The following is a 15,150-nucleotide window of genomic DNA, read 5'->3' on the forward strand; positions in this document are numbered from 1 at the left end:
TTAGAGAGCAAAAAATACTGCTAGAACTTCTATTCTTAGTGTTGGTCCATTTGCTTTGTTGATTATCATCCTAACTGTCAAAGAAGTGAAATGGCATTGCTTTGCAGTACCTGCACTCCATAGTACTAGCTTTCACATTGTTCTTTGTTTCCTTGACAGGTAGAAACTGTTTCTGTTTTTCCTCATGAATGCTTTATGTGTGATACTGAACAGCTCACGGTGACAGCTAAAACATAGCAAGTGGCACTAAAGGACATTTCTCAAATGTGTTTCTTTGCCCTTTCTTCACATTGAAGATGTTAATAAGACTCAAGACTACCTATGTTTTTCTATGGAAGATAGGATCTTTACTGCTGAAATATCTTTACACTCTTGTAAATATTACTTAGATGACAAAAAGTGTGGATTCGTTCTGGGAAAATTCTCTGATTTCTTTTACAGCTTTTGCTTTATATTTAAAAAGCTCCTTTCTTGGACCAAAAGTAAAGTAGTCATACATATTCATCCATTTTACTGTAAATTGCAGGGAATGAGGTTGAGGGAATAGAGCACTATATGACTGGCCTGGCAAGGGGCAACTGAACAGTGAGGGAGGGCATGTAAGGGGACAGGAAAAAGCTAAAAATGTGGTGGAGCAACCATTTCTTTCCAAGGAACTGAAGCCTAAGAGCTTTAAAGAGGACTTTGCAGCTGTTCTGTTTCAGAGTCTAGTTCGGTGAAGTACTAGATGTTGGAGCTGATAGAAACTTTCCAGAGAAACATCCAGATTTGACAGACTGTAAATATTTCTGATGAATACAGTTAAACTTTCAACAGGCACCAGGCTGCAAGACGGTTCTTGCTGGTTGGAGCTGCACCAGTTCCCCGAGCAACTGCCTCTCTGGCCTTCTCCTCCTCATCCCAAGGGAGTTTGCCTGTGCAGAGACATCAGGGTGGTTGAGAGGCAGCTCTTAAGCTGCCTGAGCAGCTGATTTGTGGGCAGCCCAGCTCTCCCTACCTCCAGACCATTGCTCAGAGGCACACGTCTTGGGGTCCAGAAGGCTGAGAGCAAACAAGAAACTTCTGCTCTTAGTCTCCCACCGTTTATTTATTTTTCTCTCACAGATGTTATCCGGCTTTTTAAAAAATCCCGTACTTGAAGGACAGCTGATGTGACAGTGGTGGGAGATACCCCCTACAGCTTTCCAGCACTCTTCACAGAACGTAATCACGGGCCCTGTATGGCCTGTTTCCACCAAGGGTTCCTCCATGCCTCTCTGTCATATTATGTCATCATCACTAACTGAATGACTTCATTTTAGCTGGAGAAAAAAGAAGCTGCCATCTCTTTAGATTGCATAAAGCAACCACACAGTGGTTTTCACCTATTCACTTTGTCTTCATCTACTGACAAAAGCTAGACCTCTCTCCAGAAAGCAGTTCTCTCTCATGCATTCATCATTCTCTTGACCCCTACAAGCTGAGGACTCTCTGCCTTCAGCACTGTTTCCCAAACGCAGATGCCTGTTGGCCTGTGCAGAGCTCTGTGCCATGGCTAGACTGCTTCACATCCCTGAGCTGCAGAAAGCAATATTTGCTGCTACAGTGCTGGGTCAGCCTCCAATTTATCCTACTGACACATGTTGCACTTTTGGCCATGCTGTAGAGAAACAACAGCATGAGATGATGGCAGTGACTAGGATGTTGATCTTTAGGTGCTGTTGGACGGGCAAGCAGGCATATATGCTGGCAGCTGAGCAGCAGTTTAAAAATGACTGTGATACCAAAGCCTTTCTTCAAGTCTAACTTGCAAAAACAGCCCTCTGGGCTCCATGGAAAATTTAGCATTTCCTGGTGTTGATACTATAGTTCTGAATTTCATGGAAGTGCACAGGGCCACCTCCAGACCAAGGGGCAAGTGGATGCAGTGGTTTAGTTCTTAGTCCTGGTCCTCAAGGTTTCCAGTTTGGGCATCTGGCTGAAAGCACCAGAGCTCCCTTCTGACTTGTAAACGTGCCTTCCCCAAACACCACGGCACTGGAGAGGTGGTGAAGGGAGGAAGGCATTTCTGCCATGGAGCATGGAAACATGGACCTGAACCAGGAAGTTTTAAGGTTGGACATGACCTGCTGAGTCCTAGAGAGCACAGTGAACTCAAAGACAAGATTGCACCGCTTTTTTTGCAGAGGATGTTCTTGACACTTTTTGGATTGTGTCTTCTTCTCCTTCACTTTTCCTTATACTATCAGCAGTGCAAAACCAGGTAATAAAAAATGTAATAAAGGCAAAGAATTTTGCTCTCTCCAACAGGAATTACTTGATTTATAGATGTTCAAGGCAATAAAAAAAAATTGTGAAGATAACCGTAAAAGAGTTTCCTCATTAAATATTTCAGACAGTAGTTCTCTACTTTGAAAAACAAATGCAGTCTTAAAAAGTTACAAAACCAACACAGAAGCACACATATATCCATGCATACATGTGCAACTATAGAGATCTATAAAATATATTACACACATGAGCTCAGCTTTATTCCAGTATATGTCTATGGATTAAATTCCAACTGACTGAATTAAATGGGAAAATTTTGACTACATTAAATGGAATCTAGTTTTGTGGTTGTATTTGTACACAACAGAAGATTTGTGTATTCATAAGAAACTAAAAAGCTATCATTCATATGTAGGTATATATCAGCTAAATAGCAATGGCCCAATCATGTTGTTTTGTTAGGCAAAAGTAGCATTTTCAATCTCTTCTTAGGATGATAACATATTGAGTATATTTTTACTCTCCACTTACATACTAACTTCACCAAAAGCAAATAAATTGAGTAAGAGGAAATGCATCTGCTGTGTACATATTTAATCCCTTCTCTTTTTGTTCTTTTCACACAGAGATTGAAAGATTTAAAACAAAGGGAGTTTGCTCGAAATGTGGCTTCAAAGTCATGGAAAGATGAGAAGAAACAGGAAAAAGCACTCAAGCGGCTTCACCAGCTCGCAGAGTTACGGAAGCAGTCAGAATGGCAAGTATTTAAAATTTATATTATATTTTAATGCCCTCTTTCCTCAGTCCCAGAAGAAATCTCCATATTTTTACTCCTACATTCTGTAATGTACAGAGATTGTGTATATTGTAAGCTGTTTTCAGCTGTCCCCAACTCCAAATGTTCCTGTTCTGCAAACCATAAAATTGAAAGGCCCTGAATTAATTACTTGCTATTTGAAGGTTTGTGTTTTTCTCTCCTATAGCTAGTTAATCTCATCTCTTCCAAACTGAGTGGTTTGAAGATGTTTTTATATTATCACCATTTTACCTTATTCAAACTGACCTGAAAAGATTAGTATAACTGTCTTGTCATTTAATAGTGGGTGAGCGGGAGAGGAAAAACACCTTTTAAAGCATCTGTACTTAGTCTGTGAATCATTTTCACTACTTTTAGTATACTGAGATTATTCTCACAGTTTCTCTGTAGAGTAATGGCAGTATCATTATGTGAATGAAAAACAAGTAATTAACGAGTTAAGTTTGCCCAATACTGTCAGCTCTTTTGATGAGTATCAAGATACAGTACAAAGTTTGCACTAATAAACCTTTACATTTGAGAAATCTCCTTTGTTTAATGGCACTGAATGCTTCAGTAGAGTAGATTGCCACCAGACCAATTGTTTATGTTAATCTATGACTGTAATGAGTTAAGTAGATAATTAAACTGGCATTCTTTTAAATTCATATCAAGCGTACTGTACCCTGGAAATAATAACATTCAGAGTTTATTATACACTCATTTTGGCCTATGTAATTGCTTTTGAGTAATCTGCTGAAATATAACAGTTTAGTGCTAATGTATCACTTTTATGGTTACAACTCCATTTTCATACAAATCTACTGAAAGAAATGTAACTGCCTGCGGGAAGATGCCTTTGTGCCCACGCACTTGAAGATGTAGTCTCAGATAGAACGATAAGGTCAGTGATAATAGGATACCCAGAGTGAGACTGGGAGGGAAAAAGCGGGTTTACTTTTAGAAAGACCCAGGAGTCCATAATCCCTTACAAAGAGCCTGAAAAGACAGTGCTTGCTATTCCTGTTTGGAATGACTAATAGGTTCAGGGGTGGCTGCGAACCATGATCTTGGTGGAGGGGTAGCATTCCCAGTTGCTCTGGCAAGACAGAAAGTCAGCCTTTCTAACAAAAAGTCTACATGCACAATTGTTATTGTCCCTGAGTACTGTGTCCCAGGTTCCAACAGCGTTCCTTACAACAAGCTAATACAATTTGACAACAAAATTACTGTTAATCTCGTGCACAGAAAAACTGAAAATGCAGCTTTATTTTGCTGTTCCAAGGAGACTTTGAAAAGGATCTCTTTACACGCCTTCTCCAAGACATAATTCCTTCCTGATGTACAAATAGGGGTGAATTTGTATCTCCTGATGCCAAATTTGTGGCAAATGCAAATATATTCTCAGAAATGCATACATATTCTCATACTCCAGGGAGTCTTTATGCCGTTCCTACTGCTGCAGATCAATGCATTTTTATAGCATTTATAAAGCATACTAGCCTATTTATAGATAGCTGTTATGCAGAGCTGGCAGTCGTAATTTACTTACATTTAATTAAAATATTTTCTAATTTTTAATCAAACTCTTTACTGAAGCTGGTTCCAAAATTTTTTCGTGGAAGTGTACTGTAGTACTGCATTGATAGCAAATGTAGATAATTGGTCTAATGAAATGCATGTTTAAAATATTACTTGGAATAACATTTGTATAGTGGCTATATATGCCTCATCTCTAATGGAAAACGGCAACAGTCATTCCAATCCCAGGTAATTATATATTGCAAGAAATCAATCATTTACCATGTTTGTTAAGGCCTTCTTAGAATAGGTTGATTTGTTTTTAAAGTACAAGAAAACTAAACCACAGATTTAAAATCTGAGAGGTTTTGGGAAGTGGGAAAAAGTAATTAATGAAAGTAGAATACAGAAAGAGAAAATACGGCACAGTCAGTCAAATGGTGGTTCATAATGAGAGCACTGAAGTTGCCATTAATATTGGTGGAAATTCACCTTGTATCCTTTTTCTCCACCAAAGTTTGGTGATAGTTTTAGCATTAATACCTCTTTGAATATTTCACAAAGTCATTTATTGTGGAATAGTATAAATATAAAATAAAAATCTACTCAAAAAAATCATGCATATGCCCCCCCAAGCAAGCAGAATGCTGCCTTTTCTTGTATAGAGTTTGATTCTGCAGATGCTCCAGGTGGAAGTGTCTCATTTTGAACAAGGCACAGTTTCCTTTGCAGTGGCCTTTCAGAAAACGAAGACTTACCACAGACCAGATTCTCATTGACGTAAATTCAGAGTAAAGACAATACTGTTTATTCTGGATGTGCATGGGCATAACTCTGACAAAGAACATTCATGTGTTGACTTCAAATCCTACAATTTCCTGTATGTAAAGTCTGTCTTGCCCATATAGAAGCCCAAGCTCAGGGCTAGACTGCACATTTACCCTTTAGAAGCTTTAGAAACTTAGTTTTCCCTCATAACGGCATGAGTGACACCCTTCTTTACCAGACAGACATTGTCAAATGCGAGCTCTGTCTTAAACTGATTACTTAATACAGCTTTCTTTTTTGTTTATTTATTACCTTACAGCATCACTGGGAGTGGACCATCGCTTAAAGCCCCCAGATTAGTTGTGGAAAAGCAGCAATCGCCAGATGGCATTTTCCTGTACAAGGGCGGCAAGTTCACAGCCAGTTCTCAAAGAACTGCCACGAGAGAAGGACAAGGTTTCTCCAGCAGCATACTAGAGAAACAACAGCTTATCATAAGCAGGCACCCTACTGAAAGACCCCATGCACTTGGAAATCAAGTCCCACAAGTGTCTGCAGATAGCACCCATGCTTCTCAAAGGGCAGGAGTGTCTTTCTCATTCTCTAAAAAAGTCCCCTTGAAGCTCGAGTCCTCGGCATCGGTCTTCAGTGAGAACTCTGAAGAAGGAAATGATTGTAGTGAATCCCCCAACCATAAAACAAAGCACGCTGTTGAGGGCTTTCGTTCTGGCACACTTTTGGAGGAGGATGTAAAAGCAAGCTTGGATAAAGGGCCAACTATTACACAAGACCAAATGGATTTGGATAACAGCGCATCAAATCATGTAGCTGCAAAACCTAAAATGCTAAAGGAAAATGATAAAAGCAGTGATAGGGAATTAGGAGACAATGTCAGTGCTCATCCTTCATTTTGCAAAGTCAAAATGCAGCTTTCAAATTTGGATTTTTCTGGTTCACTAAGAGAAACAGAGCAAGAGAGCAAATTGAATGAGTCTGAGCAATTGTTGGAAACTCTCATTTCACCTTCATGCCAAGCTAGCAATTTTTGTACACAGCCAAACACCTACAAGCACAGCAATGCCCACCTGCCTGACCAGTTACCTGAGCTCCCACAACAGCCAGAACCTCAGCTGGCATGCGCAAGCCACATTAATGACAGTCCTGGGGTAGTAAAAAGAGAAAGATCTTTGGAGAGTTCAGAAACCACAAATGGGAATATGGAAACGCCTCCAAGGGAGACCATGGTTAAAGGGGTTAAGGCCCAGGCATTGCCTTTCCTTCATGTAGTGAGCAAAGATGGCACGACTGCTCTGCAGTGGCCCACAGAATTACTTTTGTTTACAAAAACTGAGCCCTGTATTTCATATGGCTGTAATCCATTGTATTTTGACTTCAGACTCTCTTTAAATCACAGAGATGGTAAACAGCATGAAACAAACAAAGCAAGATGTAAAGAGCACTCTATAAATAAGACTGCAGATGAAAATGAAGCCTCAGGTTTAATAAAACACAAGCAAATGTCAAATGAACAAGATAATCAGTTGTTGAAACCAAAGAAGATGAAAGGTTCCCTAAATCCAAGAAAGGCCAAGCAAAAAACTGAGTCAGACATAGGGAAAGAAATGAATGAAAATGGTCAAAAATACTTTTCAGATTATTTGAATGAAAATATACCCAAAGTGCCTGCTTACCTTGATGTCTCACAAAAGGATTATGTGACAGAAAAAAGTCTTCATACAACAACACTGAGAAGATCTTTAAAGCATCATTTTCATAGCTGTGAAAGAAAAAACCAGAACATTAGAAATGAAAGCATTTCCTTTTCTGCTTTTATGTCTAGGATTAAAAAGTCTAAAGCTGCAAAATGTCATTTAATTTATTCTGAGGAAAAACGTGAAAACCAAAATGACTGCAGATCCATTCAAGATGTGGCCAGCTGCAGCAGTGACATAAGTGACAGTGGAAAAGACTCTAGTGGAAGTTTCCTTAGTTATAAATCCAGTTCAAATAGCAGGTATTCAGAAAATGAAGGATGTGGAAGTTACACAACATGCTGGAGATTCCCATCTCCTCAAAAGTCCTCCTCTGACAGACATTCTAGCTATTCTGACACTTCGGTTAGCGGTACAGGTAGCTACATGAGCTACGTGAGTCCCACATCGAACAATCACAGCAGAAATCATTTGCTTTTTTGTTGTAAAAGAAAAAGCAAGACAGCTGAAAGGCACAAATGTAAACACAGAAAGCACAAGTGTATTTTCACTTCTGATGATACAGATGAGGATTATCTTTGTCATAGTAGAAGTCACAGAACTAGAAACTGTACACAGAGGGGCACAATTAAATATCAAAGATGTTCAAGACATAAAGTTTTACAACGTAGAGACAGATCTAAACACAGCAGACGTAGACACCAGCATTTTGGCAAAGTGCATAGTAGAAGTAGAAGCTACCATAGCTCCAAAAGTTGCTCCACCAGAGATTCAAGAAGCAGCGAAAGATCATCTAGTAGCAGAATATCAAGAGGTAGCAGTTCAGGATCCTTCTCAAAAGAGACTGACAACAAAACAAAAGAGGACACAGAAAGAGGTTCCAACACTGAACTGGGAAAAGCTGAAACTCCACATTACAACTCTCTGAATGTGAATGGTCAGTCAAAAAACTTTCCTACCTGCTCTTCTGAAACCCTGGCAAAAGACATATGTGGAAAAAGAAAGTCACTTACAGCCAAGTTACTTTTAGAAAGAGTGCAGTCCAAGAAAACCCAGGAACAAACACACAATTCCAAGAGATTTTCAAACACTTGTGGGGTAGAATTAAAGGATCACTCGCAAAGTCACTTTGCTCTTCAGTTTTCATCATCGGTAGATGACATTGCAATGTTACCCTTGCCAGAGAAACTGCTAAGCATAGGTAAAAATGACACAGGGCATAATGAAATCAGTTCATTGGAAACCAGTGTGAAGAAACACAATTTTGAAGCGTCAGAGATAACCAATGTTGCTCTTTCAACAGGCACTGATTATGATCATTGTCTTTTTAAAGACATCATTCAAATAGGAACAGGCTATCAGAGCCCGAGCATAAAAAGGAACACAGCAATAAAGGAACAATCCAATCTCTTCATTAGTGAAGTGCAACCCTTTATACAAAGCTGTGACCCAGTACCAAATGATTTCCCTGGTGCTTTTCCCTCTAATAGATATTCTGTTGTTGCTAATTCAACAGAGACCAAAGAAGAACTACATGATGTAAACATGGACTCGAACCAGGCAGAAGGCAGTTCAGGCTCTCTTTGTGACAGTACTATGCACAAGTATGATGACACAGTAAATGACCCAGAAGCGTACAGTAAATCCACCTCCCCTGCTTTAACGCAGCAGCCTATCACGTTTTCACCAGAGGAAGTAGAAAAATACAGGTTGCTGCAGCTGCAAGCCCAGCAGCATATGCAGAAACAACTTCTGGCAAAACACCTGAAAGTTTTGCCTGCCCCAGGACCAGCTGCCTTCTCTGCAACACCAGCAGTTCCTGCTCTCCCTGTTCAGCATCATGCTACTGTCACCACCATCCACCACACACTGCTGCAACGCTTTGCTGTCTCGGCATCTGTACACCCCCAAGGCAGCCATCTCTCCCTGGCACACCTCCACCCCCTCTCTCAGGCACATTTCGCCCCCATATCACTTTCCCCCTTAGCACCAGCCCTCGTTCCCACCCACCCTGCTCTGCTGACAGGACACCCCTTGCACTTGGTCTCCACCACCCCCCTCCACCCTTCCCCACTGACCTTCCCCACACTGCCCCACACTGCATATATCCCAGCCTTATTTACCCCACACCTGAATGCAGCCACACCTTCTGTTATGCATCCAAATCCCTTAGTTCACTCATTATTCCAAGGACAAGAGCCCCATCACCATTCTTGCTCTAGCCAGACCCAACAGCTACCGACAATAAAAGAAGTTTTCAGTGTTTCTAGCTACTTAAACTAGCCCAAATGATTACATCATGGCTCCAAAATGAAATTTGAATAAAATAAATTATTCAGTGTTCAATCACATGTCTGAGGGGAAATCTACTGTTTTGCTGAGAGCACAACGGCAAATATTTTAAAGTCCACATTCTGGCTGACAGCATATGAATGTTGATTTAGTTCTCATATCATGGAGTAAAAGCTGTTTTAAAGCTGTTTTATGATACTATCACAAGGAGGACGGGGTCCAGCTAGTGTCATTCTACAGAAGGTTTGGAAAGAAGAGCCTGAAGTGAAGTCTGTGACTGTCAGTAGGAATAGCACCACAGCATCCAGACACAACAGGACCAAGAATGTCAACACCGATGAGTGATTTAAAGTAGCACAATTTAAGGTAGAGCGATCTTGACACACCTCAAAGGTTTGCTTTTCTGAGTGTGTATATGCAACGGCATAGTACTTGGTCTGGTTAAGGTATTTCAGACTGAGCAAAAAAGAAGGTATCTGGGACCACAAGTCCCTGTTTCTGTCTCCTGGCCAAAATAAATTGGGGACCCTCAGAGTGAGGGGTGATGAATTAACACTGGAAGAGGGTCACAACAACATCTCAAAGATACTTTAGTGATTTTATCCCTGGGATATGTTGCTTGGACAGTATAAAGGCACTGCCATCTGGCCACAGGTACATAACAAAAAATTCCCTTAGTGTAGGGGGTTCTGTGCTGGCACAAGCAGGCTGCTACTTTTCTCCCTGAGCCAAGCATCCAAGAAGGCAAAGGAAAGAAGGGAATGAAGCCAAGTTCTTTCGCATTGCCTGCCTGTGGCTGTAGCATAGGGTATGTCAGCGGTGGGCTGCAGCAGCCCAGAGCTGCCAGGCAGCTAGTGCTGGCCTTGAACCTCAGAGGTCCTTGGCCAAGACTGCAACACTTCTTTCCTACCAAACAGAGCTCTGACGTGTGGGACAGTCTTGCCCAAAGAATGTGTAAATATGTTTCATCCCTTTCACAAACAACATAAACAATTGGCTGGTCCTATCGTGCTGATATTCATAAAAATGCAGAAGTAAAATTCTGAGTGGAAACTGGCTCTCCAGGTCAAGTCTCATAGACAACCATGCCACAGTTCTCAGCATTTCAAGGTATATTGAAGCTAAACAAATAAATCTAGATTCTCGCATGGCTTCCCAAACTCTCAACATACAAATTGAAGTTCTGAATCTGCAATGTTTGAATGCATGTCTCCAACTTTCAGGGCAATGCGTGGTTGAAATTGCTAGTAGTAACTGTGTATCTGGAAATAGGTGAGGGCTTCAGCATCCCTTTGAATGGCACATTTTGACTATTTTTATAATGTTTCTAACTCAACATGGGATATTTAGCATGAAATTAAGTTCATAACTGTGGTTAGACTGCAGGCATGCTTCCCAAAATAATTGGACAGTGAAGTGTCCGACAGACAGTACCTGTTTGTTTGGATTAGAAACAGTTGAAATAATTTCAATTCATTTGCAATAATGTAGCGCACAATTAATAATGTATCTTTCAGAATCGATATAAAACACATTAAAAAACTTTTGGAGGATTTTATTCCATTATATTCGGCTATCTGAAGAAACAGAAATCTAATTGCAATTAAGTTGAGTATTTAAAATACAACTTAGGACCGATTTTCTAACCTAGTTTTAATCAAACTAGATTGAACCATTGCAATAAAATGGAACTGTTGTAATATCTAAAAGCAGCTGCTTCAGCATAAACTGGTATTATGCCAAACTTTTCAAATGGCTTTAAAAGTTGTGACTACTTGTTTTGCAGGTGATTTTCAAAGTTAAAGTTTCTTTGGATACTTAACATTTTAGCCATCAAATAAAAGCTATCAGGAAAAAATCTGGAGACTGAGCAGAGGCAAAACCTTTTTGTATTGAAAAAGGTTGGTGAAACCAGCACCCTCAAATATCTTTTGGTTTGATTCCCAGCTGATTTATTAATTTCATTAACAAAATGGATTCGTGCCATTTTGGAGTTACTTATCTTTATGGTATAATTTTCTCATTTTAATTGTAGGGAAATTCTTTAACTGAAATTATTGTTTCAGAATTAAGGAAGTCAGAAAGGTTTTTTTGGGAAAAATGTTAAAAATAAATATTTCCACAGTTTTAAAATTCTTCCTTTCATTTTTGGCTGAAAATCTTCCCAAAGTTAGATCTGAATTTACTTATGATTTCTAGACTTCTGAAACTTTATTTTCTGAGAATCAGACATATTTCACTGAATGTGACTTAACACCTCTGAAAATTAGTACTTGCTTGCTCGGATGGAGTTCCCTCATTCAGCAGACCACTTGGAAGCATTAGTTATAATTCTGTAGGAACACTCTGAATTGGGTGTTTTAAAGGAGCAGGTCAACCTCTGCCCTAGAAGCGGCTGACTGAGCTGCACAGCCACTGCCACCAGTTCAGGGCTAATACCAGCCTAAAAGACGCATTTCCAGCCCTACAAATTTTTAAATTTATGGGCCCAGTTCCATTCCTTTTCAAGAAAAGACAGCTGTTCTCATTGTATATAAGAGTTCATTTGAATCCTAAGTAGGTAACACCAAGAGAAAAAAGTGGAACAGAAGAAATGACAGGCTAATCTCATCTTTAATGTGTACACACATATTTTGTATCCCTGCTTCTTACAGGCAATGGTTAATATTGTAGAAATTCCTATGGCAAGAAACCTGACCAATTGAAACTTAACAACATCCTACTACGTAGATCATTTATGGAAAACAGTTATATACGTGTCCCTTAATGTATGCGCGATACAATGGGATTCTAGGAAGGAACCAAATCATAGGATGTCCATGCATGATTGTATATACCAACAAGGATGATCTGGTAATGCAAATGAATAAAGATTAAATTTAATTCTAGGAACAATGGGAATTAGGATTTTGAGAGATATTGATGGAAAAAAGAGAGATTAAGAAGGAACAGAAACAGCACAATAGCAAAACAGCAATCATTGACTACCAACAAAGGGAATGTCCAGTATCGTTCTTAGTACACAGAAGGGATTTTCTTGGAGAAATGTAATAAAATTATCATCACAGCTGAGATGATATATTTGCTCTACTTGCAGCCATATTTGTTTTTCATGAGTAATGTACTTTAAATATGTATCATTATTATTATTAAAAGCCTAATTGAGCCTGATGTATGGAGCCGTGCTACAATTCTGATTTTATTTAGACTGATTTTTAAAACAGTTACAGCATCCTGGTGGCAGCGATATACACTCCAAGTTAATAATCTCTTTTAGCTTGATTATATATTCTTGATACATAATCCAAGGAAACAGGTCACCCACACTGTAAAATTCCAATAACAAAAGTTTCCTGAGTTACACAATGATAATTTTTTGGTTGGTTGGTTGGTTGGGTTTTTTTTGATAACTGAGGCACTTCTGGAATACATTTAACATGTATATTTGTTATGCAGATTTGCATAAAAATGCCATTTGACCAGATTGATTTTAAAAGTGTTAAGTTTATATTTAAAACTGGATAATACTCTGGCTAGTATAATATGTAAACTAGTAATTTTGTTTTGTATTCTCTGTATAAAGTGTTTTATATTATACAGTAGCTAAGTGAATTGCACTATTGTACATGCAATGCGGCTTTTTTTTTAGGTTATTCAAGGAATTCCTGGGAATGTAGTTTAATGCAATAATATTTTTTTTCAATAAAAAGGCTTACTGGTATAAAGAGTGTCAGTCATGTATTTTTAATGTAAAGCATACCAAAAGGCAACAACATAATAAAATGCAGAATGATGCAAACATATTCTGTATTTTAATCTGCAGAACTGAAATGCATTTAATTCATCCCTGTGGCTATAATCCTGAAATTTCTTAGTATGTTTCCTAAAGATTTTAGTATGTGTTACAAAAGTGGGTTGTTTAAATGGAACTGAAAATAAATATTCCTTAAAAAAAATATTCTATCTATGTGGTTTTTGCAAGTACTTTTAATGGATCAACATCCTCCTGGATATTTTTATGCACTAATCAGTTTATTTAGAATTACACTTATAGCTCACTTGTCAGGTTCCCCAAATAATGTCTCTGAGCTATGATTCCTAATGCTTGTGTAAAAGGTCCTTTGGTAAAGAAGCTAACAGTAGGATCCACAAATGTATTATTTATTCACTTTTTAACCATTCTTTAAAACTTACCTTAGTCATGATAAGTACCTCTTTATCCCATGTTTTCCCTTTTACCTTGTATTTTTCCAGTTTGTTTATTTTACCCTTTTCTGTTTGTCTTTCATTTATATTGTAAGCTTTCTGACACAAGGCTTTGGGTTTTGTCATACAGGTCACTCAGCTTTGGAGGTCCCGGCCACTGTTGCTATACTAATAGTAATTGTAAGGCTAGTTATAGCCATCAGTAGAGAGTTTCAGAAGTTTCATGTCTCCAGGTGAGCACAAAACCTTATGTAATATAAAAACAAGTGTCTGCATGGGTACATGTAATAGATAAAACTCTGTCTTTTGAGGTGTGGTGTGACAGAGGCCATACTCCATTGGGCCTGTCTGCATAGCTGGAAATACTTTGGCCAGTCTCTGGGACCAAATTAATCTACCATGCAGTGACATCTCATGACTGAGGCATTCTATGAAATCCTGAAATCACAGCAAATCAACAGAGACATAATTGACACAGTGTATCTAATTCCATGCAATTGTGTTTCTTCATCAAGTTGTTTCATATCAAAAACAAATTGGACAGAATTGGACAAACTTAAATAAAAAGTGTGGCATGTCTGAAGGAAATCCCCTGTGAATTAATATCTATACCATTAACCGATAACTATAGTAGGCTTCCAGTTGAGATCAGATCTCACCTGTTTGCTGTTGAACAAACAGTGATACTGTCTTGACTAGGATGTAAAATCTGAAGAAATGAGGTTGTCCACATCTTCCCATTCCTGGTAAAGCTAGTTACTAATTACCCTTTCTTAAAGCTTGAATCCCAGATCTGTTTAACAGTTGACCCTAAGCTGATTTTTTTTTTCTTTTTTCTTTTTTTTTTTTCTCTACCACAATTCATCTGTTCTGGCCAAACCTACATTTAGGGCTGTTACTTCCCTGAGAATGAAAAACAAATGTTTTGCCAGACTTGAAATGTCTCTTATCACCAGATGGAGAGACTTTTTGGAGGGAACAAATATACATTTTATTTAACTTTAAAATGGAAAACTCAATAAAGCAGATATTCAGAGACAGTATAAAAGAAAAGAAAAACATTTTTGTAGCTATTTATGTCTAAGTTTAGCTTCAAGACACTCTTTTTGCTTCTCTCAGTTAAAATACTGTCTCGATGCAGTATCCAGCCTTAGGAAGACCCAGACATTGCCTCCACTCCACAGGATCCCAACTGGGGGACAGGGTTGTTCTTAGAGATCCTGTTTCCCCCAGTGTCTGCTCGGATGGGAAACCTCCCTGCCCTCTGAAGGCTTCCTGTAAGTCTGAGGTGAGCTCTCGGGGCTTCTTCCATTGCAGTGCTGAGTACTGCAGCTAAAATGCATCCAGCCCTTGGGCACAGGCTAGGCAGCATTGTCACCCGGCCAGGCAGAATACAAAATGAATATGATAGCAAAATAGACTAGACTAGACTATTTCAGTTGGAAGGGACCTACAACGATCCTCTAGTCCAACTGCCTGACCACTTCAGGGCCGACCAAAAGTTAAAGCATGTTACTAAGGGCATTGTCCAAATGCCTCTTAAACACTGACAGGCTTGGGGCATTGACCACCTCTCTAGGAAGCCTGTTCCAGTGTTTGACCACC

General features: G+C 39.0%; 1 protein-coding gene across 1 annotated transcript in view; it reads left to right on the forward strand.

Moving 5' to 3' along the window:
• The window catches only part of ZNF804B (zinc finger protein 804B), a 237,305-nt gene extending 227,975 nt beyond the window's left edge, over positions 1–9,330 (forward strand). The window contains exons 3-4 of the mRNA XM_075492771.1: positions 2,877–3,007; positions 5,655–9,330. Of these exons, the coding sequence (XP_075348886.1) occupies positions 2,877–3,007; positions 5,655–9,330 (3,807 nt within the window). The remainder of the gene's footprint in view (positions 1–2,876; positions 3,008–5,654) is intronic.
• The last annotated feature ends 5,820 nt before the right edge of the window (positions 9,331–15,150 follow it).

Source organism: Mycteria americana, chromosome 2 (assembly GCF_035582795.1).
Source record: "Mycteria americana isolate JAX WOST 10 ecotype Jacksonville Zoo and Gardens chromosome 2, USCA_MyAme_1.0, whole genome shotgun sequence".
In the NCBI taxonomy this organism is placed as follows: Eukaryota; Metazoa; Chordata; class Aves; order Ciconiiformes; family Ciconiidae; genus Mycteria; species Mycteria americana.